At 43.3% G+C, this 26,879-nt stretch overlaps 3 protein-coding genes across 3 annotated transcripts; 1 reads left to right on the top strand and 2 right to left on the bottom strand.

Moving 5' to 3' along the window:
- Positions 1–373: 373 nt before the first annotated feature.
- On the bottom strand, positions 374–3,043 carry LOC133393628 (skin secretory protein xP2). Its single transcript, XM_061659287.1, has 2 exons — positions 2,932–3,043; positions 374–2,417 (listed from the first exon to the last, which is right to left on the bottom strand). Exons 1-2 carry the CDS (start codon positions 2,938–2,940, stop codon positions 1,386–1,388), a joined length of 1,041 nt encoding a protein of 346 aa, XP_061515271.1. The 5' UTR covers positions 2,941–3,043; the 3' UTR covers positions 374–1,385.
- Positions 3,044–22,116: 19,073 nt separating this feature from the next.
- LOC1275676 (proteasome subunit alpha type-5) lies at positions 22,117–23,895 on the bottom strand. The gene is made up of 4 exons (XM_061655350.1): positions 23,491–23,895; positions 23,196–23,328; positions 22,701–23,113; positions 22,117–22,622 (listed from the first exon to the last, which is right to left on the bottom strand). The coding sequence occupies exons 2-4, from the start codon at positions 23,326–23,328 to the stop codon at positions 22,440–22,442; spliced, it is 729 nt and encodes a 242-aa protein (XP_061511334.1). The 5' UTR covers positions 23,491–23,895; the 3' UTR covers positions 22,117–22,439.
- Positions 23,896–24,227: 332 nt separating this feature from the next.
- Positions 24,228–26,841, top strand: LOC3291820 (protein phosphatase 1 regulatory subunit 42). The gene is made up of 4 exons (XM_557978.4): positions 24,228–24,894; positions 25,427–25,732; positions 25,803–26,040; positions 26,119–26,841. The coding sequence occupies exons 1-4, from the start codon at positions 24,811–24,813 to the stop codon at positions 26,628–26,630; spliced, it is 1,140 nt and encodes a 379-aa protein (XP_557978.4). The 5' UTR covers positions 24,228–24,810; the 3' UTR covers positions 26,631–26,841.
- Positions 26,842–26,879: the final 38 nt, after the last annotated feature.

The following is a 26,879-nucleotide window of genomic DNA, read 5'->3' as shown; positions in this document are numbered from 1 at the left end:
CCATTTGGGCTTTGATTGTGTTGCAAATCAGCTGAAATTTGTAAAGATTGCTGTTTTGGTGTCAGATTGCTTCGGTTTGCCATCTCTATTATTATTATTATTACCACACCCAACCACGGTCATCGATCGCTACCGATCGTCTTCCGCATTAAGCCAATCAAATGCAATTACAATTAGTCGAAGAAGAAGGAAATGTTTGCGTTGAGTTTGTTGTAGTTTTTGTTTGGTTTTGTTTTGTTTTGTTTGTGTTTTGATTGCTATGCATTGGTAATGTGTTGTTGATTTTCTTTTTCATTTGTTTTGTTTTCTTTCACATTTCTTTTTCTCACTTTCATTTGCTGGTTCCTTTTTTTACTTATAAATAATAACTCAGTTTTGTTATTTCTTTTTCAACATTTTGTTTTTATTTCAAACATATCACATCGATCGATAACACTCGGTTTCGCTTGAGTTCGGGTTTTTTGCTCCTGGTCTCTATAGCATCTTTATCTCTCAACTTGGATCTGGCTGGCGTTTTTTTTTCCATTATCCTCCCGTATTTATGCATCAGGGTTATTTTTTCTTGTGAAACTGTTGGTTCTGGGGCGATTTTCTTTTTTGGTATAAAACAACATTTAACAAACAAAAAAAGCTCAAAGCTAGTATAAAACAAACAAAAACTTGAAATCAATTATCCAACCGGTTGATCTCGAACAAGCAAAAACGAAAAACAAACAGCGCAAAACTAAATTCATTCGCTTTGGTAAAACAAAAACTCATTTGGGGAAACAATCTCTTCCCGGGAGCGTGCCTTGGGGAGCATCGGGAAGCTCGAACAGGGGAAGGATCAAACCAACTTCCCCCCTGTATCACACGGATGAGCCGGCGAGATTTATCCTCAGAACAGTAGCTGGGATCATCAGCGCTGATGGAACACATCCGAATGGAGGGTGGCAAGAAGGCATCAATCACTTCCCTGTGGCTCCTGCTGACCCTTTTGCTGCAAAACTCTCGATCCCGCAAAACGGTCGATCGTAAAATGTAAAATGAGCGGCTTCGTTGTGTTTGTTTTTTTTGGGGATCGCACAACTCCACCGGAGTGTGATGTCTGAGGTGTTTTGAGGTGAGTTGTGGTATGGTATGGTGGATGGATGAAAAACATTATGAAATAAACATCTACATGTACAGCTCGGTCTTAGGTATTATGAGGCGAAACGCACACACACAGAGGCGGTTGGTTTTCCTTTCCCGTATGACAGCCCCGGTGGACGACAGGAACATTCAGCGCTTTTGGTTGCTGTAGCGCGTCCACCTGCTGCATACTGAAATGATCAACAACTAACTAGAATAACAAGTTTGGGGAGGGGGGGTTTGTTGTAAGGGGGATACAGGATACAGCTCAGGATTTAGTGCAGATCGTGTTCGTGGTGTTCATACGAATGATCATGGTGTTCTTCTTTGTGAACATGGACTGGTACGTGATACGGGACCTTCACCGGGTACGGGACCTCCTTCTCGACCGGCACCTTAACTTCCTTGTACACCGGGTACGGCTTGTCGATCGGGACCTTCACCTCGTACGGGATCGGCTTCTCCACGGTGTACGGGACCTTCTTCTCGACGGTGTACGGGGCTGGGTACGGCACCTTAACTTCCACCTTGTACGGCTTGGGCACCTCCACCTTGTAGGGCTTGTCGACCGGAACCTTCACCTCGTACGGGACCTTCTTCTCCACGACAACTGGGTAGGGTTTCGGGACCTCCACCGGGTACGGTTTCGGGACTTCCACCTTGTACGGCTTGTCGACCGGGACCTTCACCTCGTACGGCACCTTCTTGATGACGGTGTACGGCTTGGGGACGGGCACCTCAACCTTCACCTCGTACGGGACCTTCTTCTCGACGGTGTACGGGACCGGGACCGGCACCTTCACCTCGTACGGGACCTTCTTCTCGACGGTGTAGGGCTGCGGGACATGTACCTTCACCTCGTACGGCTTGTCGACCGGGTACTTCACCTCGTACGGCACCTTCTTCTCGACGGTGTACGGAGCCGGGACGTGGACTGGGTATTTCACCACTTCCTTGTAGTGCACCGGCACCTTCTTCTCGACGATGTAGGGCTGCGGGATCGGGACCTTCACCTCGTACGGCACCTTCTTCTCGACCGTGTACGGGACGTGCTTCTCGACGGTGTACGGCACCGGGATCTTCTTCTCAATCGTCACCGTCTTGATGTGCTCGTGGTGATGGTGATGCTCATCGTGTCCACCGAAGTCATGGCCGAAATCGCCAAAGGAGGAGTGCAGGCCGCGCTTCTCCAGGTTCTGCGATTCCTTCGCCTCTACTTGGGTTTCCTCCGCCTTCGAGTCCGCTTTCACGTCACCCTCGCATGTGACCAGTGCCACAAATAGGGCAAGACAACAAGGAACTATGATCTGCAAGTAAAGACGGAGAAAAGGAGCGTGAGCATCAGACGGTCAGATGACATCCTGGAATGGTTTGGTTGGAGGATTCCCCGCAAAAAAACAGATCACAAAACCACTTCAGTGAGCATCACGTTAGGAGCTGATAGTTCAAGAGTTCTTGGGATTTCTTTGGAAGACACTTCGAAAGATCACAGTTTGGAGTACGAAAAGCAAACATTTTTGGTAATTCTTCTCTACTTTGGAACTTTACAAAGAACGATTGTTTTCAAATTTAGACACAATCTATCAGAATCACTTCAATTTAACTTCCACGTAGGCTCCAATAGCCTTCAAGATGTACTATATTTCCTTCTCTGAGGATCTCTGTGAGCACTGTGCACTTAATCCATTTGCGTTTGTTGCTTTTCGTATCCATTTTTTGTATTTTCGCTTATTGTCACTGAACTGGTTTTGCCGATCTTGGTTTGATGCTTCAAACCAAGCTTTTCACTGCCCCAAGTAAATGTAACTAAAACACACATACCATTCGCATTGTGAGCAAAAAGTGTATAGAACAAGCGAGACCGAAGTAGGTACTGATTTGAAAAGCCCGCACGCACCGGTATATATACAACGCTCGGCCGGGGCTTCTCGGTACCAAAGAAGAAGAGGGGCGCTCAACGAAACCGATCGCGCCTAGAGAGTCGGAAAAGCGGAGCGTTTTCGGGCGCCGGGGAAATCCCCACTTCGGGTCTCGTGTTGGTTGGTCGGTAAGGTAGAGAGAGGGAGGAAAGGGAAGGAGGTTTCATGTGGAGCGAACAGCTGTGAGCGAAGAAAAGTTTGCACCATCCGCCCGGTGCACTGAACCAATAATCCGATCGCCTCCCCGGTGGTAAAAGGAAAGAGGAGGGTTGTCCACATTGGCATATAACGCTGAGCAGTAAAGCCGCTCAACTTTCGCTCTTACACATGCAATACATACGCATTGTTTGGGAGGGGGAGGGGGGCTCTTCATGTCGTGTCTTTGAAGCATCTCAACGATCGTAAGAAATGGACGAGAGAGCGAGCGAGAAAGAAAGGGTGACTGTACTGATCGGTGCACCTTCTTCATGGCGTTTGTACGGTGTGTTTTGTGTGTGCCATACCATGCTCCACCGCTTCACCACCCCCAAAACCCAACCAACCCAAACCTCACCCCTCTCCCGGTGGCCCCTCCGGGGGTGATGATGAAGCACAAATTATTATTGCACTAAATTTTATGCTTTTGATGAGTCGCTGGAATGGAATCGCTAGACCGGCCCTTTTTTGTCGACGTTGGACAGAAAACGACGAAGAAGGGAGGAAGTACGCCAGATTGAAGGAGCTTTTTTCGATTAAACATCACGAACGTATCGCGGTTGGGTGCGTTCAGAATGCATAAAACAAATCTGTGAACTAACCGACGAGCTGGCCGTTTCGATGATTCTGATTGCGTTAATCGGATTTAAGCGGCGCGTAGCTACGCCAGCTAGGAACAATAGAATTGCCGTGTTGCTGTTGCCGGCACAAACCGTTCTTGCGGCGAATACACATAGCGCCAATATTCAGCACAGCCAACATTAGCTTAGATGCTCCTCGGTAGCCATGCGAGGAATTTTGGTTTCGGAAATATAGACGCTAGCATCGTTGGCTTTCAAGTTAGCTAACGCTAGTTGGTCTGCCATTTTCGAAGCTTAACTGTTTTTTTTTTATGTGTGGCTTTTTTTCTTCTACTTTCGTTTTTTTATTATTTTTTATTCAGTGAGATGTGTTGCGTTTTGAATTGATTTTCTGCTTCAAGGGTTGGTGGTACATTCACCGGTACGATCAAACGAAACAATGTTGAGTTACATAGAACAGCGGGAAAGAACAAATAGCGGATGGAGTTGCACTTGTTAGCATGGGTTTTATGATTTGGACATGGAAATTAAGTTCTGTTTTCAGTACATCCTGTAACAAAACATCCAATAAAACAATCCAATTGCATACCAGCAATATTAATATTTATTTGTTGTTTAATATCTCATAAATGATGACATTAAATGTTCGGTGAGTAAATTTAGTAAATAGTGGACAATTTTTAGCATAAACAGAACTGATTTAATGTAGTTTAATTCGAAGATGGATAGTCAAGGCCCTGATTGCTTTCTAGGCATTTTGATTATAATTTGAGCCTTACAAAAAGAGAGCTTTTGGGAGTTCTAAATGTACCTTACAAGAGAACAATAAATACTCATATAAACATGACACTGTAACATGAAATTTCAAATATTTTTGTGTATCATTTTTACAAAAACCAAAAATGATTTTAGTTTTGCGGATATCAACCACCATCTTGTCTGCTTCATAACGGAAACGAGCCGCTTTCCGACTTACTATTAGTGATATCAACATCGTAAAAACCCTAATAGAGAGCAAAGGTTGTGATTTGTTTGTACAAGAAACAACCAGTTTGTAGTACTTATGATAACATTATTGAGGCTATAAGCTAGTCTACAATAAACGAAGTTGCTTTAGCTAACACGAAGGAAACATTGAAAAATGAGGACATTCAAGCCTAAAACAATAAACATATTGACAACAACAAGAACAGTGTTAGTGACCAGAGCAACTGTGTGGAATAATGACAAATATAAGGATATATTTGCTATAGACTAGCTCCAGAACAGTCGGAAAGGGTAAATATAGCAATAAGAGCACAAAGAAATCAGATATCAGGTGTTTCAATGATATTTCCTACTTACGGAGATCCCAAGACATTTTAAGTGTGATTTATAGGGATTGCTATCGCTAAAAGGAACGATATGAGGATCTAGGATCTTTTCCAATTTATACGAGCATCAGCGTATGTTCGATCGATTATCCTGGTCAAATAGATATTGAAAACATATCGATATGACTATCGCAACCACAAGCATTTCATGTAGAGACTGTTTTGTCCACCCTAAAAGAAGCATTAATATGGTTGATTTAATACTGCAAGATTGTATTGAAAGTTCTCTAAAATAAGTCATCTACTGATAAAAATGTCACAGCAAACACCATGAGCCTCAAGCTCACTATCATTGAAAGAAGGACACTGCTCAAGTGCAGTCCTTGTCCGTTTATATCTGTCACATTTGTTATTCTTTTTGTTTTCCTCAATGCGTCGTCGTAAGTTTTCAAGTTTTCTTTCCGCCGAAACAGAAGCAAAACAAAAACCATCAGCAAACATAAACAACATCCTCCTACACGCGCCATCCTTGGGCGCATGAAGCGACCACAACAGCAATTAAAATCCTGCAAGGTCACGCCGGTCTTCCACACAAGGCAACAGCTTCTTCAGGCTAACTAATACACACACACACAGCCATGTCCACTCATACGTGGCTGTCGCCATTTCGTATGCAGTTTCCGTTTTCCGCAGTTGCAGCAAAAAGGAAAAGTACAGAAAATACCAACACCATCACCAACGCCATCAGATTTCTCTTCTTGGCCCCCTCAGACGACGAAGACAACAGTGTACAAACGAAAAGCACACGTTTCCTGTGATCAAATCTCTGCCTTCGGTGCGCACGTCCAAATAACAGATTTCCCAACGCGGTCACACTGATCCACCCCGTTCGCAAGTGGTTTCGATATGACCGTTTTTCGCTCCCCCTCCGTGGAACGGTGGATCGAACCGTGCCCTGCTCAGCCAGAGATCGTCGAGATGTTCAGCCTTGACCCGAATCGCATTGGGGCTGTTCCGAAATTCAATTCCCTGCAGCCGGCGTTTGGAAATTGAGGCGAAGCTCGAGTCGAAAGCTAATTTTCCCTTCAATTTAAGCTGCCTATGGATCTCATGCCGGTCCATCCGTTGGAACTCCCAAGCTACCGAGATGACGTCGAGCCACTTTCGAGCTCCTGCTGTGCCCGTTGGCTCTCTAATACACGCCCGAGCGACCGATCGTCATTTTGCCCGGGGGTGAAATGCTGATCACAGGTGACATAATCAAGCGCCATTCCCGCAATGTGCATGTGTAATGTTCTGCCATCTCACCGAACATGATGGATTAGGCGGGCACGTTTGAGCGCTCTACATTTCCTCCCAAACCTCATTAAACACTACACCGTTCATTACCCTTCCAGCCTCATCTCATTTCGTTCCAAGACTTTCATCGATTTCTAGCTGCGGTTTAGCGACCGTGTGTGTGTGTCTCACTTCTTCCAAGCTGCCCGGTAAGTCGCTTTGGATTTTCCTTTACACCGATCAGCGCTTGCTGCCGCAGCAAAAACAGCGAATCTATCGACGAAATCTCAACCGGCAAATGTTGCGCGAATTTCCGCTCTGTAAATTTCCGGTGAAACATGATTAGCACACAGCGCAGGCCGGCACGAACGAGCACCGAGGGCGCACCGTGGCACTAACGCTTCTCTGATCGTGATCGGCTTGTATCGGTAGATAAATTGGGAAGATCGATCGAGTTAGGCGAAGAGCGAAGCGTAGCGACTACCTTCACCTGTTCGGAAAAAAGAGTGCTTATTTCAAATTAAAAGAAGAGTTTAACTCCACACGGTTCGTTAAAGATGTGGGAAACTTAGTGATCATCCTAACGAATTTTATTTTGGGTTCAGTAAACTGGCGTCGTTCCTAGAGTCATTGTTTTTTTCCTAAGATTGAAGATTGTGAAGAACAGTAAAAAAAATCTAATAATTGTTCTATATGAAGAAATAAATATTTTTATTTCATTCTATTTTATGTAGAATGATTTCTAGTTTTGTGTTGCTTCGAGTTTTCCACTCTTTCATACGATTTCTTTCATTTATTTATTTGTATTATTTTCTTCCATTCTTTCTTTCTTTCTTTTTTTCTTTCTTTCTTTCTTTCTCTCTTTATTTATTCCTTTCTTTCTTTCTTTCTTCCTTGCTTTCTTTCTTTCTTTCTTTCTTTCTTTTTTTCTTTCTTTTTTTTCATCTCTCATTATTAAAATATGCATTTCTCGAATTATCTTGCTCTATTTTCGTTGCTATATTCCTGTTTATTTTCTCGTTACTTATTACTTCCAATAGCAAGTGTAAGCTATTTGGAACTTAAATACAACTCAAGAAAAATAAAACTAAATAAGTGAACTTTTTTCTTCACAACTGTATTTTGTATATTTTTGTGCATAATATGAAGGTGTTATATGCAATCAGTCCATTGAATACATACAATAATTATTTTAATGCAATTTTATAAAAACCTTTACCAATTAATTGCTTCTTTCTAAACACTGCTCTTACCAACAAACATGCCATCAGTGGCATGATGGCTCAACCTCAACAATTTACGCTGCCTAAAAAAATCAAACAAATAATAACGAACTGAACGCTAAAACTCACGCCCAAAACGCCATTGCATCCGATGCCAAATTTGTGCTCGTCTGTGCACAAATTGACGTACCTTTCGCTAGGCATTTCGGTTTTACGTTAGCACGGTTACAGCTATTTCTCTGTTGTTGTTTTTCTTTACCATTTCTTTCGTACATCTAGAAACATGGCGAAAGAAGCACCCAGCAGGTCGGACCCGCTTAAGCAATCCGCTGTTTTGCCCCATCGATCGGCACTGGCTGAAGCCCTGGGCGCTTTCGTTCGCCTTTCAGCATTTTGGAGGTAAGGCGAACGCGCACACGCCATAAACATTGCTTTCAATCACAATAAACCAAGGGCCCGAAGGGAGCATGGGAAGGTAAAGGTGCCACAGGCACAAAACTGAAAGGCGAAGAGCCGTGTAGGCAAGCAGGCAAGCGATCAAGCAAGCAAAAAAAAACAGCACATTTAAAAAGTGCAATTAGATTAATGAACCTTATCGGTACGGTGATGCACCCCGCGCAGCCAGACGCCTTCTAAACGCTAAATTTCGTAGCCCTGCGCAATTGCACCGTAATTGCAAAGGCTTAGAGAGATGAAAAGAAAGAGAGCGAGAAAGATAGAGAGAGAGAGAGAGAGAGAGAGAGAGAGATATCGAAGCAATGGGCCACACAACACCTATTGTGCACGGTGTGAACATGGGCGAGTAATGATTTGATGATACATCCCGCGTTTGATGGTAATAAAACATCTCCCAATCATCAAAACACACACTCAGTCCCCTGTCGTGGTGTGACGAGGATCGCGAACCAATATTCGCCAACCAAGAAGTGCAGCCAAAGTTATGCAGCATCTGCTGGTTGATGCCAATCGATTCGATGACCGGTCGTAACAGGCGGATAGATCAAAAGTGTTGACAACAGTGCTCTCTCTGCTCTCTTCTGTAGACGTGTTTGTGGCTCAACGGAGACAATATATAGCCTGAAGCATTTATTTATATAATGATTTTTATTTGAAACTTTATGCCATTTCACAGAGTCAATTGGACTATGTTTTCCCTTATACTGACAAGATCAATGTATAGCGACATGACATGTGAATTCCTCTCAGTCCAGATTTGAACGTAGAATCGGTTTGTTGTGAATCTACCATGTTAATGATTACACCATAAAGACGAGTTAAGGTAGGAGCAGTAATGTTCGTCCATATTGCAGATATTCGCATCTTTTGAAATCTCTTCAAAATTGTGTTTTGGCAGTGGATAATTTTATCGAGTTATGATGTAAAAATTCCTAATTCAATATAGATTTTCACTCTAAAATCAGATAATTCTTCAGTTCTTCTTCTTCTTCTTCTTTGGCTCAACAACCGATGTCGGTCAAGGCCTGCCTGTACCCACTTGTGGGCTTGGCTTTCAGTGACTAATAGATTTCCCCCCATAGCAGGATAGTCAGTCCTACGTATGGCGGCGCGGTCTATTTGGGGATTGAACCCATGACGGGCATGTTGTTAAGTCGTACGAGTTGACGACTGTACTACGAGACCGGCTCCTTCAATTCTTCAGTTCAGATTCATAAAATTCATATTTTCATTTTTTTTTTTCAATTACGTGATTTGTTTAATTATCTTTTCTGCTTCTGTACTTCTCTTTATCCTCCTTAACGTTTTAGAAGCTAGTTGGACATTTTCCTTATTTAAAGCTTATTTGTATTTGTCTTGGTGATATGGGCAAATAAGCCAGTATACTCTAAATAAATAAAACATAATAAAATAGATGTCTCACAGATTATATAAAGAAAAAAATAGTAGATTTCCAAGGATGCTAATCATACTAAACACTTATTTAAAATTGACTTATTTAAAACCCACTGATCGTCTGATGGACAGCTAACGGTATTATTAATTTATGTTCAGTCCCTTCTAGTAAATTAAGTAATTTATTTATTTGTTTATTTATTTATTTCGTTGTTAATTTATTTATTAACTTTTTAATTTAAAAATTTCTCAGTTCCTTGGTGCATCCTCCGTTTTCTGCTGTGTGATATAATTTTTAATGAAGTTTTATGTATTTGTATTACGATTTAATACAATAATAAATATGAGATCTAATACAACCACAAGTATCTTTATTTAGCCCTTCAAAGTAACCATTTGCGACAACTGTTTCTTTTTGTAACCTAACTTAAACAGCTAAATAATATGACTATAAACTAACCGTTTACGAATTTATTAAGTTTCAGGAGTGTTATACAAAAATAAGTAAGGACTTGGAAATGATTACAACAAACATATTAGCAAAATTTTAAGTCATTCCCATTGCTGTAAACGATCGTAATAATATATCAACATTAATCTTCCCCTATCAAGCTTAACTTCCCCTGCGTAGGTGACGTATTTTTCATTTTTGCAATCACTCTCCTGCTCCCCATTACTAAAACCAATAGGATAATTACATCTACATGTATGTGTGTCTATGTGTAAATATGTAGGGTCAAACAATAATCAACCCAGCGACTGCTTCACGGTTTCTGCGCTTTAATTAAATCCTCCCGAGCACGCAGCGCAGCGCGAGGATGCGAACCAAACGGCCTTACTCAAGTGCATCAGTTACGGCGATCTAACCCTAATCACAAACCCATACACAAATATATACACACACACACACAATGTCACAGCGGCGCGATCCAGCCACCAGCCGCATCAATGTGGCACGCAAAACCCGCAAATGAGGTGTGCGAACAAATCGACCCGAACCGCTCATACACGGGCTCAAACATTCGCAAACGCGCAGCGCTCCCCAACACATTAAAATTATATATCCTCGTGTTTGCGGTTTTGTTTTTTTTTGCTTTGCTTCAACACGATGCTCGATCGACGGAGGCTGCGGCAAATTGGACGGAGAGTGGAAAGTAGTGCAAATCAGGCCGGCGCACCGTGTGAGTAACTCCCCGGGCGGACGGTTGCGGAAGGGAATAGGAAAACTTAGAGCGAAAGAAAGAAAGAAAGTGTTGCATAATAGCCTCACTTGCCTGTTGCAGCATGAAGCGAGTTGGCGAAAAAAGCGACGGCTGCAGCAGGTGGAAGAAGAAACCATACACAGTGTGTGGCTGGCACGAGGCACAGGCCAGCCAGAGATCACGGCTGTCGAATATCGAATCGCTTCTTCGGTAACAGATTATCACAGCTGCAATTGGATTGGGCCTACCAGCCTGTCAGCTGCACCGGCACTGCACAATCGTGCACTGGGGGTAATGAGTTATGTTGGATGTTGGCAGTGCGGACCGGAGCGGAAAATGTAAGAAGAAATTGTACGTCAATCACCGGCTTGTTCTGTAACATTGGTTGGGCAACAAAATGGCACACGATTCTCGATCTTTGCTACCATACTTTCACTAAAATTCATCGTTTCAGCAATGAAGCGGTAGAGGTTATTTCTTAAAAGTAATTCCAAAATTCATTTTAGAGGTTATAAGGATATACTCAAAAATGGCCTAATAATGGTCTGACGCCTTATTATATCTACTAAGTAACATATCGTCATGAATGATGTACAACTGTACCTTTTGAGAAGTTAATGTCGTTATCACACATATAATTTGGACGTGGATGGACTCATAGGATCCTTAGCTAAGAGCACTTTTGAACGTATGCTGTATACTTCCTTATTCTTCGTTAAATTTTTCCTTAATGAGATCTTACTATAGACATGATCATATTACCAGATATTCTCTAAGTCATTCGTTCCAAGGCTAGCTGCAGGCACGACAACGATCTGTCGTCTGGTAAAAATCACTGTGTGGTTAAGCCTCGTAGAGATGTTAGCTGAGCAAATTCTGGATGGCCACACATCTAGCTCGCCATGCAATGTGTCACTGAAACATTGTTCGAGCATTCGTATCCTCTTCTCAAATTCTTCAGATATCACAGCAGTAGAGAATTATCGAGCTTATCAGTATACAATGTACCTCTCATTTCGTACGTTTTTTAACTCGTTTAGATCCCATTAGTTTTTGAAGATCGTATTAAATGGTGCATCTCAGAATTTCCCTACAAATATCGTTTTTGGAAGATATCTCGGACCTTAGGTAGAGGAACTTCCCAACCATTACAAATTTGTAGTTGTCATAAATACTTTTTATGCTAGGCCTATCACGAAATGCGTCTTCCAGAACTCAGGGGATCGACAAAAAGTTTTATTTCAACTTCTTATATAGTTTAATCTAAGCAACATTATTGCTCATATTAACTGGTGTTCTTATTTTAATATTATTATAAAATGTAGGTAAATGAAACGCTAACCCGTATCTCTCTAAGCCAAACGATATCTCTGGTTGGAACTCTATTGGAATATCTCTTATACAGGTTCAGCACGATAATGATTGTAATTATTAGAATTAATCAAATTAAACTGAAAAACACATGTGTAAGCCCTTTCCACCAAGCCTAAACAACGTGGTAAATAATTACTACTAGCCCATTTGCCCACTGCCACGTTCATTGATCCACAAAAGCCGATCAGCCCGCTCCGAATGACGAATTGCGACTCCAAAGCCCCCTTCACGCGATCTCCTGAAGGAACTGACGTAACGAACGGGTTACGTTCCCTCCCCTCGTTCGTTCCAAACACACTGTCGATGACCAGCTGAGCAGCAGGAGCAGTTCAATCATACACACAATCAAACACGACGCCACTGCAGCAGTGCCATCGACGCGGACCACTACTACTAGTTTTGCGGATCCGAAACTGGCGCCCAACCAGCTAGCGAGGCGAGCTGTAAACAAATCCAGTTGTTACGTGCATCGTACCTGGTCCGGACCGGTGGATCTGAAGATCTCGGACATTGCCCTAATGCGGTGAGTGGCTCAAATCTGCAATCTCCCGTCCCCGACGTGTGTTTGTGTGTGTTTTTATGTATCTTTGAGCACACTACACAATGTAAGCCCTTTTTCTGCACAGCCTCTGACAGCCACTGACTGACACACTGACGCGAACGGGGCCAAAGAATGCGTTCAAGAGTGCAGCAATATTTGCAATAATCTCCTTCTCCCTCCGAAAGGGGGATTGCCCCTAACGAGATTGTAGGTTAGGCTACGGCTACGCTCCAGTTTTCCTTAATTGATGTGAACCCTATTTTTACTTTCCACGCCAGACACCCGTCAAAGCGGCTCCAGAGCGTGATCGTGAATGGTGTGCACATGTGAGTGAAGAAAAAGCGATAATAACACAAAAAACGGGTTCGTCGCCTACCGCCACCATGAGTCGTTTGTTTCACATTTAAATCAGTTTTTGCACTTGTGTGGCATGCACACGTTCGAAAGCAAAGGGAAAACGGTCGCACAATGATGATCACAAGGTGTAGCTCCGATCATCTTCGATCCGAATCTGGGTTGCAGATTATGTTTTCCGCTTCCCAAAAATAGCTCCTATCTTCTTTCGTGATTGCTAATATTTTCAAGTGCCCCTCCGTAACGATCCTTATCGTATCGGCGTATGATCGTGCGTGCTTGCCCGACTCTGACGTCCGTCGCTGTAGATTGTAGCCAAACTTTTCACGGTACGATGCGTAATCTGCGATGCTGACCGTCGACCATCAGCCTCTTCTTGGCTGCGACGGAGGTAACAATACAGCGCTGGGAGGGAGGAGTAAGCCACACCGTTACGCCGTAACGCCGGTTTACGACGTTTGCGATCGACACTCCGACACACCGACCGGTTGCACAACTTTCTTCTCCTTCGTCCTCCACCCGTCCTGGGGGCGATCTGAACCGTCGTAACGTCGCACTTTGAAGCTTTGTTTTTTCCTGCCCTCGGCTAAGTCGGCTCCATATGCGTCGATGTGTCCAACCGTGTGAAGGTCAGTCCGATGCTCCGAGCACTGAAACAAAAAAAACCTCAACGCACTCGACTGATCGGTTTTTCGGATGATAAATCGTGCGCTCTCTCCCCCTTCCATTCATAAGGGGCTTGTCCTCCCTTTTTAAGGCACATAAAGCCTGTGTAAACGTATATGTACAGTAGCAGAATTGAAAAGACGCAGTTTTGGAGTTCCACTGTCCGTGTGCTTTTTTTCCCTTGACGGCCGAGGAAAATCGATGCAAGACACGATGTCGGTGGACGTGATGGAAAACCGCACACGTCGTGGGCTTTTAACGGCATCCGCTGCAAGTCGCTACTAGTTGGCGATCTAATCTTACACGATTGGTTTTGGAAACGGCGCGTTAGAAAGTGGCCATCATCGGTGGCACGTTGGTTTTTGGGATTTTTGGATGCTTGATCGTGCGTCGTCAGCAAGGTTGTTGGCATTGATGCTCATAATGGAGTTTATTTCATTAAAATCATTAAAATCATTAAAATCGACCAACAACAACACACATATTAAAGGGAGGAAAAAGCTTTTGAAGCATTTTGCTTTCTGCATCAAGAATAGAGGTTTGTTAAATGAAATGTCCATTAAATAAAATTACTTCTTTATTTTGAAAGCTCATTCCACTTAAACCAAACTGTAATAACCAGTCCAGTTTCAGGTGTTGGAAGTGTTTTTGTGTTTGTATTGACAAATACAAATAGATTGTCAGATAAAAGGCACAAAATTGATATTATTTGTAAAAAAAACTTGATCGTTTTTAGGGTTTTTTCCTATAATGATTTGCTAGTTCATTTTAGTATTATTTATGTAACCTTAAATATAGTTATTTCAATGGTAAGAGCGTAGTTTTGGCTAATTTGAAGTATCGGTGTGTATTAAATACATTTTAAAAATAATTTATAATTCCATAATTTGGTTTATAAATGGAACTGTTGATTATGTTATAGTTAGTTAAACATTCTAAATTAAATTCTGGTTTTATTACCCAAATCGTTTTTTGGTTCCAAAATCACTGGTTGGTGATGTTTTCTTAAACTTTTTTTTTATAAAACCTTGTCATTATCCCTGCTGCATGAGTGTAGGTAGCTATTAAATAGGAGAGAATAGAGACCCAAGTCACATCGGCTCGATGGTCTATTGGAAAGATGCGCTTGCTACTACAAGGCCGGACGGCATCGATTCCATGCTGGATCGAAAAAGAAAGAGTAGCGAAGGCTGGAGAAGGGCTTCATCGAATGATTCTAACCGAACCCATACATATATTTGTACGTTTCTGAAACTGATACGATACATCAGTGATTAAAGTTGCCCAAATGCCTAACGCCTAACGATTGTTTAAGGTTCTACCGATGTATTACGTATGTTTACCCGCAGGAAGATAATTTACTTTGCGTAAAGGTAATGGTCAGCTGCCTAAAAACCCACCAAATTCTATAATAATAACGTAGAAAACTCGGAATACTCTCTTCATATTGAAGAATTCAAGGAATAGTATAACATCATACTTCACTTGTTCTAAACTGTCAACTGCTCACACTAAATGGTTAAGTGATCTGCTTCGTTGAGGTTTCTTCAAAATCGATATTGCAATTCATAGTTATCATTGTGTTACTTTTAATTACAAATTTAACATTTCACTCTCTGACATAACCTTGTTCATTACAAACTTGTTTAATTATGCACCATTTATTACAATTAACTTACGCTTTGAATTAATTCATCCATACAAACATACAATCCTTTACCTTTCTTTGTGCGCCAACAGAAAAATAGTCCGCTCCATTCCGCGCGCCGCACGCAAAGCCAACATTAAAGCAAATTCTCCCGTACTCTGCGCACTGCTATCGCCGGGTTTTGGCACAAATGCACTTTCCTTCTGGTGCTGCATCGGGCACACATCGTGCCCTTCGTAAAAAAAAGCCCATTTCCCTTTCCCTCGATCGTCAATCATGCCGGAACCGGCCCCAAAATGCAAACGTCTTGCGAATGCGTTTAATTGGTCTCCAAGCAGCGCGTTGCTGTGCGATGGCCTAACCTTCGTGTCCGGCGTCAGGCAAAAGTGTTCATTTCCACCCTTGCGGCGTAGGTGAGGAAGCCACTTTCGCTTTTTTCTAAGGAAGGTAAGCATATTGAACGACGTCCGTAAGCATCCATCAAGGTTTTTGTTCTTGTTTGCTGTCGGGTTCGAACCGGTGATTCATTTTAATGGGTCACGTACGTACCGCGGGAGCAGCGCTGGCACCAGAAACCCCGGAGAGTCCGAAGGAAGCGACTTATAATCTAATTAAAATAATTACGATCATAAAGCACGCTGTACGCGATCGTTTGTGGGGTGGGTGAGGTTATGATTTTATTCGTGGTCGTGGTGGCCTACGACCACCTTGCGCAATGGCGAACACAACAAAATATGGGAGGGGAAGGAGGCCCACCGAGGCACAATTAGGTGGCGCAAGCTGAACGATGCCATTCGCGGGACCGACACCGTAGGAAGCGAACCCCTGTCTTCTCCCCACCAAAGCTCATAAACACACACACACACGCGTACAGGGGCTTGATGCGCGTTCGGAGGCGTTATGCCGTTAGCATAACTTATGTGCACAATGGGCACGGCCAAGCTTCTGGAAGGTGCCATATGGGGGGGAGCTGTTTGCAGAAAGAAAGAAACATGGCTTGATTGCTTTTTACTTCGATATGTTTATATTCTTAACTGCTCTTGGGCTCGTAGTTAGTGCAAAGGGATGCAATAAAAGGGTGGATTAGCTAAAGGTACAACTATTAAATTATGCTATAAAAATAAATACGCATTAAAGGATGGTTAATGGTTTAGTTTGCTTGAAACTGTCTTCTCAAAAGCCCTTTCTAGCCTTCTTAAATGCACCAAAGGTAAATGTTCTCCATACTTCAGTGCACCGGAATGATTGATTCGTGGCGCATCAACCTTCAATGCCGAAAAAAAGGAATGAAATGTTTCAATAAATAATTAAACATCTTCGAACGTTCGCGTGCTGCACCTTACCATGCTCAGAGCAATAACAATTATTGGCCATTAAAATGTGAAGGTTTGGTACACCAACGGGTACCCTCCCAAACACTGGCACCGTCTCCAGTGCAATCCGGTGCACAATGTACGATAATCTGCCGTGTTCCAATAAATCTAGCCGAAGCATAAACCATAGCCACAGCTCCAACCGGGGCTGAGTCGATTCCATTCCATTCTCTCTCTCTCTTTTTCTCTCCTGCTTTCCGAGCTTGACCGAAAGTTAATCCCGGCCTCGGGGCCGGCAAAAGTGGCCATGGATAATCGAAGAAAATTACCAAACTAAACGGAAAATGGAAAGCGTAAATTAATCACACCGGCTATATTTCCCTCTGCGGGTGAATGGACGCGACGCACCGCGACTGGCCGGTATGTTGAAGCGGGAGCGGAAAAGGAGGGACTTTTTGTTGAGGAAGGTGGTTGGGTAGGGTGGGAAAATCTATTTTCGTTGCTCCACATAGGAAATGGTGTGGATATGTGGTTGATGGATAGAAGTGTTTGTTTGATTTTTGGTGCACGTGTAAATTTTGAGGAAGTGAATATTTTCGATTACAGTAATTGTGCAGGTAAATGGCTATGGATTGTCATCAGGATGTGGGGTGATTGATTTGTAGTCTTAAATTGTTTGTTTATCGAATATTATTGCAAAATTTAAAGGGTGCTAAACTAGATTAGATTTAATCTAGATTCCAACGAATCATCTATTGTGGCATCCTCATCATTTCAATCTGAATAAATTGTATTGGATTGTCTTTTTTAACCTAAATTGGGTCGTTACAAACGGTAAAATACCGTAATCATCATTTATAGTATACATTTAGGCGCTAAGTAAAGCCAATCTAATGTCAACGCCTAAATGGCTGCAATTATGCTTTCGTTAGAGAAGAGGTTAGTGTTAGCACATTCAAAATAATATCCAGATTGACGGAAACTGTGAAAAAAATTAGTAGCAATAATATTAGATGATCTACTAGATGACACTTAAAATTGAATGTCTCATACAGTTTCTGCTAAATTGGGCTTAGAAAGCAGTGCACATTCAATATTCTTTGGATTTCAATTTTTATATCTTATGGGTGAGGATTTTTGGGATATTCATTTTTAATAGACTTAATCACTTGCAAAAACTTGTTAAATACTCTGTAAAATGCATAAATATTTATTTTAATTTAATATTTGCATATCTTCAGGCGCACATTAAGGCTGTGGAGCAAGTTAAACTATTCATTAATTAGTTTTTTTTTTAATAATTTCTCTGCTTTATGGATTTCAAGCCACACTAGACAACCTCATGTAGATAAACGTGTTTCATTAGGATTTTTAGATATTTTCTATGGTATGTAAATCTTGAAACGTATTTTAAACAAATAAACGCCTACAATTAGGCAATGTTAAAAATGATACATTTTAAAATGTTACGTCAAAGATACGGAGTAATTATTTAAGTCTAATAAATCAAAATTCTTGAAACAATAATATTGGGTTGGCCGACTCGCGACATTTCAATAGCTCTGGTAAGCTCATTGCACAGAAAATCGTGGAAAACCTCCATATGACCGGGAAAGGTACCATACATCCAGGTGGCAGTTGAGGTGGCTAGATGGTGTAGATAAAATCATCAGAAGCTCTGGCATTGCTGATTAACGGAAAGTGGTACTAAACCGCGCGCAGTTTCGGACACTTATCCACCATACCAAAAGCAAACAACAGCGACAGAAATCGCTGATATGAAAGAATTCATAACAGTAGAACATAATAATTCCCATAAACATTTACGATTACGTTGGCCAAGCAAATCGTACTATCCCCAAGCTTTTATCACTTGTCCAATCATTAATAGCTAGATGTATAAAAAAGTTAATTAACTACCGCTCGTTAAGCTGCAAGCGAAAGCACTGCGAATGCGGGCTGAATGGCAAAACCGAAAAATAAAACAACTATCCATAAACCACAACAACCATAAGGAGATTACCGTTGTCGGCTGATGGTCAATACCATAAGATTTGTTTGTACATGGGAGAGCAAGAAAGAAGAGAGTGTGAGATCTATGCAAATGACCGATTTAATGCACCACAATGTACACCCAGTGCCAATTATGGCTACAGATATTAATAATTAGTCAACAATTGTCGCTATAGTCAATTTTAACCATCGAAAGGGAGTAAATATCATAAAGCTCTCCCACAAAACACGGTTCTAATTAGCTCAATGTGAAGTGTAATAATTCAGAAATCAACCCAAGAGAAGAATGTGACCTAATTGCCACATCGCTATACCGAGTAAGTCAAACATAATCAATAATCAACACTACATCAGCAGTAGCAGTACCTTTAAACTCCCTTTTAATGACACCCAACAAATCAAAGATCATTCATTGCATTTGCATAATTAAATAGAGTTCGAAACAAAAGCACCAGCAATCAGTTAAACACCCTTCCACAGTAATTTCGCATTCGTTTCGTAACAGAAGCCATGCTCACTCACTTAATAGCCATCACGGGGGGAAGGGGTGCATTGCACGCGGAATGCTGCACAAATGCATCATTTTGCAGAGAGCGGGCCCTGCGTCGGTAAATAGTTGAACGATCAGCATAAATCACCATTATTGTCATTCCACGTACAAGCGGGAGCATACAACATCTGTGCAAGTGCTACTAATTGACGTGTGTTGTACCACCACATCGCACCGACGCGTTGGGATCGCTACAATGATCGCACGCCACACAGACTCGCATTCATCCCACTCGCAACCAACGGCAGTGATTGTTCTGTTCGGTTGCATTCAATGCATTAACTGCGGCACACCGGCCCCGGGAAAAGAAATGGTCCGTGGCTCCTCCACGATCGTCTCGAGTAAGTTCCAGACCGGTGTAAGTGGTTGGCTGCATAATTTGCAGCAACACCCAATGACGATGATGACGATGATCGTAATGATGGTGGGAGTTGGAAGGTGGCAAAGGTGGGATAATATTTATGGAAACAAATTACATATGTATGCGCGATCATCGACGCCTTAATCGCATAACGATCGAGGGAGGATCAGTTTAAAGCGAGCCGTTTGCTGGATGTGCTGTAACTTTGTTGTTTTAAATATATTATTTTTCACTAAGATGAAGTGAATAACTCATTCGATCAGCATTGAAATGGGTCCAATGATCGTTAAGACCCATTTGTGGCACCAATTCTTCCACCCAGTGCACCCTTCTCATTGTCATAATTACGTAAAATTACTGCTCGTTTATGCTTTTACTACCATTTAACCTCAATACGCTGTGTCCTGTGCCCTGGTGTGTGTGTGTCTCTATTGCAATACCGGTCAATTGTCGTTGACTGCAGCGAAACCTGGCGAACTTCTTTGACGGAACGAACGAACGTACAGCATTTCTTTCATTACACCCGTACATAACTCATTTCTGCGCGTGTGTTTGTCTGCGCCACCCGAGACACACATTCTCCATGCACCACTAACTTCTAGACCAGGGAGAGCGATGTGCGATCGCCCCCCCTGCAGAGTTGGGGAAGGGTAATTTCTCACGGTACATTATTCCGACCGGCCGACGTGTCGTGCCGCTTTTACGTAAGTTTTGGGGCGCCCGTCTCGTTTAGTGGTGCTTTTTTGCGTGCCATCTTGCCAGCAGGGGTAGTGGCAGTAGTGGTGTGCCCATGTCGCACTGTGTGTCAATAGGACTTTTCCGATTCCGTACGGGTTGACATTTGCTCCACTTTCGGTACATGATGCAGCCCCAGTTTGCAATGGGATCTTAAGATGAAACACTAGCCGGCGCCCCCGTGAACCGTGTCAAAAGCTTTGGTAACTAGAGTCACGCCGAGACAGCCCTAAATACCCTGGACAAAGGGGGCGCATACATGGTACATGGGTTGTTTTTTGTGTGTGCAATACAGAGATCGGTAAAGAACCATGACGGACGGTAATGGAAAGTTTGACGTTGTGACGGATTTGAAATTGGTTATAAAAAAAAAGATCAGCTAGCTCCAAAATTTCTACTTTTTAGTAGTTCGATGAGATTGATCTTGTTACAGGATGGCCTTCAGGGGTTAACCTTCATCTTGAGAAAGTGACGAATTAGGTTGAATGGTCCAATTCGTATCGCATAGGGGGTTCTTCTGTGATGCACGTGTTCACATAGGCAGAGCAACATTACTCGTGGGATGTGATCTTCAACAAGTCTTGGCCTGTCTCAGGAGTGTCCGAAACCGGTCACCGGTTGATCAAGTAGATCTTCACAAACTGGATCTGTTGGATATTTTCGATCAAGATGATCCAGAGTATAGGGTTGCTAATAAAAACTCGTATTAAGAGGAGTATTAGTCTAGTATCACTGATTACAGACCATAACCAATGTATCCTTCGGAGATCTCCAAACAGTTCTTGTTTTTTCCGGATTCATTGCAACGCCAACGTTCTTTTTTTTTGCAACTGAGTGACAAACTTCTTCGTAGAGATCATCAATTCCTCATCGTTTTAAATTTTGTCCAGGAATTGGCAAACAATTGTAGTTCGTACCACTAAAAACATTTGCCTGGTCTATTTGATCCAGACGTTGTGTAATGCATGCGCTACAGATTCAATTCGTGGAAAAAAACGAGAGCTAACCATAAAAAGGTATGGAAATTTGGCTAGGGAATATATCAAGCTGCAACAACTAGCTATGTACATAGATGCATTATATAGGTCATGTTCGTTGCAACAAATAAAAAGAAAAATAAGGCTTACAGATCGAAAAAGGTTGTGAACAGTCGGACCTACCCGATTCCGATTCCCTGTTCGGAATCGATTTTTGAGCCGATTCCGATGTTAAAATCGATTCTGATGCTGGAATTGATTCCGATTCCGGAGGCGATTCCGGAGGCGATTCCGGAACCGATTATGGAGTTGACTTCGAATCCGTAATCGGAATTGGCCTAGGAATCGGAATCTACTCCGGAATCGGAATCGACTAGGGAATCGCAATTTGCTCTGGAAACGGAATCAGAATTGACTTCAGAATTCACATTAGCTCCGGAATGAAAATCAGTTCTTGAATTTAAATAAGAAGTTTCAGAAGCGAAATCAGTCCGAGAATCCCCATGAGAATGGATCATTTATAAGTAAACTGGATTCTTTGCGGCTATCAAATGGATCCAATCGCCTAATCTTATAAAGATGCCGAAACCGACTTCGATTTCGAAGCCGATTCTGATTTCGAAGCCAATTGCGATTCCGGAACCGATTCTGATTCCGAAGCCAATTCCCATTCCGGAAACTGATTCCAGACCTACTATCCGGAAACGATTCCAGAAAACTTTGGAGCTAGCCGGAATCAATTCTGACGAAAACTTCAATTTTCCCAACACTAGGTATGAAGCCTGTAGTAGGACACGATTGCTCTGCACCATACAGTTGTTCAACAAATTGATGGTACACTCAACTCCAGCTTTGAACACACTTCAATATTTGCTAATACATTTTCCACTACATTAAAAAAATGCACATTCCTTTTCACTTCTTAAACAAATTTTATTCACTTCTCTGCCTCACCACACAAGTCTTCACATTGCCTCCGAGCGGAAGCCGAATCCGAAAAGAGAAAAAAAAGCCATAACGAGAACGGCTGTCCTCGTCCTTCCCCTTAACCGCGATGTGACACGTACGTTAACCGATACACCCAAGCTATGCTCTCCAGCTGCAACTCACAATCTCCGCCACAACTCTCAGGCATTCACGCTTTAAAAACACGAGATGATGATCACTTAGAATGTGGTTGCGTGAAAAGAGAAGCCGCAGAGAAGGGAGCTGCAAAACGATGCCCCGCCCCTAATTTAGCTCATGTTGTTAATGTACTCCTCCACCTCCTCCTTGCTGAACATTCGGAACAGTTCCTTCGGAGTCATCGTCATGACTTCCACGTTCGTCGAGTTCAGCTTCTCTTCCATCACCTGTTTCAGCGTGCTGAGGGCCAGATTGATCGCTTCCTTTATGGTCATTGTGGGCAGATAATATTCCTGAAACAAATCACAATTGAAGTGTTAAATCAAGTCGCTTACTAGAAAGGATATTTAGCTCCGTTGCCTCATACGAACCTGCAAGTTTTGCTGTGCACCTTCGCTACCAGATCCGATCGCTTTCGCGTCGAACCGAATGTACGTCCCGGACGGATCCATATGCCACAGCTGCGGCTCCCCATTCTCAATGCCGGCGAACAGTATCGCCACACCGAACGGTCGGCTCATGGCCGAATCGGTATCGTCCCCATCACCGAACTGGATGGCCACGTTCGACACAGCCTGGGCGCACGATTCCACCGACATTCGCTCGTTGTACACGAACCAATGGTTCTGGCACTCGATACGTGCCCGATCGAGCAGCGTTCGCGAATCGGCCATCAGTCCGGAGGTGGCGCAACCGATGTGCCGGTCCACTTCCACAATCTTTTCCATTTTCGACGGTTCAATGAGCGATGAGGTGATTCGTTTCTCGACCGCCATCACAACACCTGAAAGAAGGGGAACGGGAACACATCAAAATTCTGCCCGTCATCATCCCTGGGACCGGACGTGGGAAATCCGAAGTCTTACCGTCCGGAGTGCTGATGCCGATGGCGGTGGAGCCAAATTTGATCGCCTCGATGGCATACTCAACCTGGAACAGACGACCCTCGGGCGAGAAGGTGTTCACTCCACGATCGTACTCGGAGCGGGTCAGGAACATCTGTGGAAAGGATAGCGAAAACTACCGTCAACAAAGCGCCCATTGAGGTTATGTGTGACATGACAAAGCAAACCTCCGGGAAACAAACAAAACAAACGAATTTGTTTTTTCTCGAACGTGTTGCAAAGAAAGGATAACGGAATGTGCTGACTATTCACCTACCTTGCAGACAAATTTGGGCTAATTCTCTGTGAAATGCAACAACTTTCTACAATATTTGCCAGAGTAATCAAACGGCGGCGGCGAACTCAACACAAACTCAAAGTATGCAAACGGGGAGGTTGGTTAAGCAAATCAATTGATGACAAAAGGTGCAAGAAAGATACACAATTGTTGACAGTTGCGCGCAACAGCACGTCATGTAGATTTGCCTGTAAAATGTTATTTTGAATCCTTTTGCTTAATTTTTCACTGCATCTAAGTCGAATTAAATTTCTGTTTTACCCCTTAGATGAATTAAAAACAGGCAAATTACTCAAATATAACCAATGATGTACGTTAAAAAATCAACACAAAAATCGACACTGACCGTTGTACAACCTCTTCGCTTTTTCTCGTACACAAGAAATGACAAACAATTTTTTGACAGCCACTGTCAACGCGCGACCAGTTTTTTCGAGCTGTTTCACTTTCGACCCGGCCAATCGAGCAGTTTTCTCACTTGCTGGAGAATTCAAATTATTTTCTCACTATCAGCTCAGGAGTGTAATTTTTACAAACAAATTTGAAATATTCAAAACTATTAGAGCATTATTTTACAAAACAAACAGCACGCTTTAGCCAGCAATCTACCTATTTTCTGTAAAAATACCACTTTCATTACAAATTATCCTTCTCACTACGGAAAAGCTGTAAACAACCAGGCGTCCTCATCCCAAAGACACCCCTTTCACATCACCTCACCCCCTTCAGTAGAAAGGACGGGCGTCAATTAAACAAGCCTGTCGAATGGCCAGACGTAGCAACCGTTACTAGCGAACAGTTGCCCGTTTCGCTAAGACAAGTTGTTTACTTTTCGTCGGCCGCTTCAAATTAGTTTTCTGCTGCTGGCCCTTTAGCCAGTACGATACCACTTCCCGTAAAACGCGGACAACCACCAAACCCCTGAACGAAACCTTTCCCTCAGGACGACTGGTTTGTTAATTTGTTCGTTTTTGTTCGTCGTCAGTGAAGGTGTTCTCTTGAACTAGAAAAAAGCTAGCCGAAAACTAGGCAAACCAACCAGTACGCCGCGTTGGGTTTCAGTTTCACCTTCCGTTCAGTGGGAAAGCAGGCAGGCTGGCAGGCAGGCAGTTTTAGTTTTAAAGGCGAAGGATTGCATTGTGGTGTTGGTATTGAGGCAACTTTGGACAACTTTTAGTGCAAGTGCAGGTAGCAACAAAAAAGCGACGATCTTGAACTGTGCAAGGACAAACAGAGTTTACTGAATTAGTGGTGGTTGAACGGAACAGCAAACAGCTGTTGAAAAAGCCCGTTCCAACCATGACGAAACACAAAGTGTTTTCCAAAAAAGCCAAAACCAACCTAACGCACCTTTATCTGAACGATAAAAATATGACCAAAATAGTGAGTATTCTTCAATAAATAGAATTTAAAATAATCTCCGTTTTCCAGCACATATTATCATCCATTCCAATCGATCCATGTGTGCGAACGCTCGCGTATACTTGAAAAGAATTGGGGTTAAAGGCACAATTATAATGTAGAGAAATGTGTTTCGCGTATGCATTTTCACCGGCATGCGCCTCCAATGTATGTGTTCGCGTCCCTCTTTCCCTCCCCCCCGGCCAAGGTTCCGACCCACCTTGGCACAGCTGTCAGAGCACAGCACGGGCCCGAGCACGGACGGTCAGGATTGAAAAGGTCATCGCCGCACACGCCAAATCAAACGCGAATAATTGCGCACAAAAGCCATGTGCTTTCTTTCCCGCGTTTCAAAAACTTTCTTCGTGGGAAGAAACTTTCACGCGAACCATTTGTGAAGGTCCTCCGCTGCCTCTAAAACTCTATTTCCTCTCCTGTGACCTTTGACATTAACGGAGAGTTTTTGTTGAACGCTTTTTTCCTCCCCACTATTTCACCAATCTGCTTCCACCAGAGCAACATCTATCCGACGAAAAACATACTCGTCCTCTACCTGCACAACAACCAGCTGAGCAAAATTGAAAAACTTGGCGCCTTCGCGCACCTAACGCACCTCTACCTGCAGTGGAACAATTTGCGCAAGATCGAAAACCTCGAAGGGCTGAAAAATCTCAAACAGCTCTACCTGGGCTACAACAAAATAACGCGGCTGGAAAATTTGGGCAGCCTGAAGAAGCTCGAACAGCTGCACATCGAGCGGCAGCAGCTGGACGGGGCGGCCCGGTTCGACTTTGATCCGGAATGTTTGTGTGCGCTTGCGGTAAGGCATCCATTTTGCACGTTTTGTGAGGCATATGATAAGACTTGTTTTTGAAATTCACTTTCCACAGAACCATCTGAAGGTGTTGAACATAAAAAAGCTGAAGCTGGCCAATATTGATGCGCTGGAGCCGCTGTGGAAGCTGGAGATACTGCTCGCTTCCGAGAACAATTTTAAATCCACCGACGATATTACGCCCGTCATTAGTGCACTTTACTCGCTGCGCGTTCTCGACCTGCAAGGCTGTGCGGCCCAGCGTGATGTGCACTATCGCGAGAAGGTTACGGCAGCGGCCGGTCACAAGCTCCGTTAGTAACAATCATGCATGCTTTTGCTACAAATACCATTAAACAATGTGTTCTATTCTGCGTTTCCCCGCTTTCCAGTGCTCCTGGACGGTAAGATGATTTCCCAATCGACGCGCAACTTTATCAAAAACTTCCAAACCGTCAAGCTCGAGAAGCAGCGGCGCGCGAACGAGAAGCCCAAAACGGCCGACACTGGCGGCTCCAAATCGTCCTTCGAAAGTGTCAGCGAACGTAGCAGCGGTGGTGGTGGTGGCACTGTGGGCAGTGGCGGCGGTACCGGTGGGTTCGTTGATCCGTTCAGTGCCGTGCTGCCGCACCAGTTCCCCGGCAACTCGCTGTTTCAGGTGTCGACGCGCCGTTCGCCGGCCTGCACGCGAATCCTTCGCAAACCGATCAAATCGCCACTGCTCACGAAAACCATGTCGGCTAACTTTTGTGACGAGATGGCATTCCGCTCGAACGAGCTGCATCCGGCGGCGACGGTGGTCATGCTGCAGGGCAAGGAGATAAAGGCGGGCGCCCCGCCGGTCTATAAGGATAAGTTGCGTGCCCATCGGAAGATACAATCGTTGCCCACGATTGATCACTAGGGAGCTTGTGTAGCGTGCGGGAATTGGAGGTTGAAAGGAGGTTCTTTTCGTGTTTCATTCCGAAACCGACGAGTGCTCTGGAAAAAAAACAGGGAAAATAATGTATTTCATTTGTTTTTTAAATCATCGCGTTTTAAATTTAGGTGATTTTCAAACGGTAGTTCAATAAAATGCAACCATCGCGTGTGAATAAATACGATTCCACTGCTTACATTGTCTTGTTGAGGGGGGGGGGGGGGTTGTTTACCT

The sequence above is a fragment of the Anopheles gambiae genome, chromosome 3 (genome assembly GCF_943734735.2).
Source record: "Anopheles gambiae chromosome 3, idAnoGambNW_F1_1, whole genome shotgun sequence".
NCBI lineage: Eukaryota > Metazoa > Arthropoda > Insecta > Diptera > Culicidae > Anopheles > Anopheles gambiae.
This window is presented reverse-complemented; position numbering and strand designations above follow the sequence as displayed.

Bases quoted from the DNA above. Each gene is read 5' to 3' on its own strand.
- LOC1275676 (XM_061655350.1), bottom strand. From the start codon at position 23,328: ATGTTCCTGACCCGCTCCGAGTACGATCGTGGAGTGAACACCTTCTCG. The intron at 23,114-23,195 runs GTAAGACTTCGG...CCCTTCTTTCAG, and splicing joins CGGCATCAGCACTCCGGACG to GTGTTGTGATGGCGGTCGAG. The intron at 22,623-22,700 runs GTTCGTATGAGG...GATTTGTTTCAG, and splicing joins GTGCACAGCAAAACTTGCAG to GAATATTATCTGCCCACAAT.
- LOC3291820 (XM_557978.4), top strand. From the start codon at position 24,811: ATGACGAAACACAAAGTGTTTTCCAAAAAAGCCAAAACCAACCTAACG. The intron at 25,733-25,802 runs GTAAGGCATCCA...CACTTTCCACAG, and splicing joins AATGTTTGTGTGCGCTTGCG to AACCATCTGAAGGTGTTGAA. The intron at 26,041-26,118 runs GTTAGTAACAAT...CCCGCTTTCCAG, and splicing joins AGCGGCCGGTCACAAGCTCC to TGCTCCTGGACGGTAAGATG.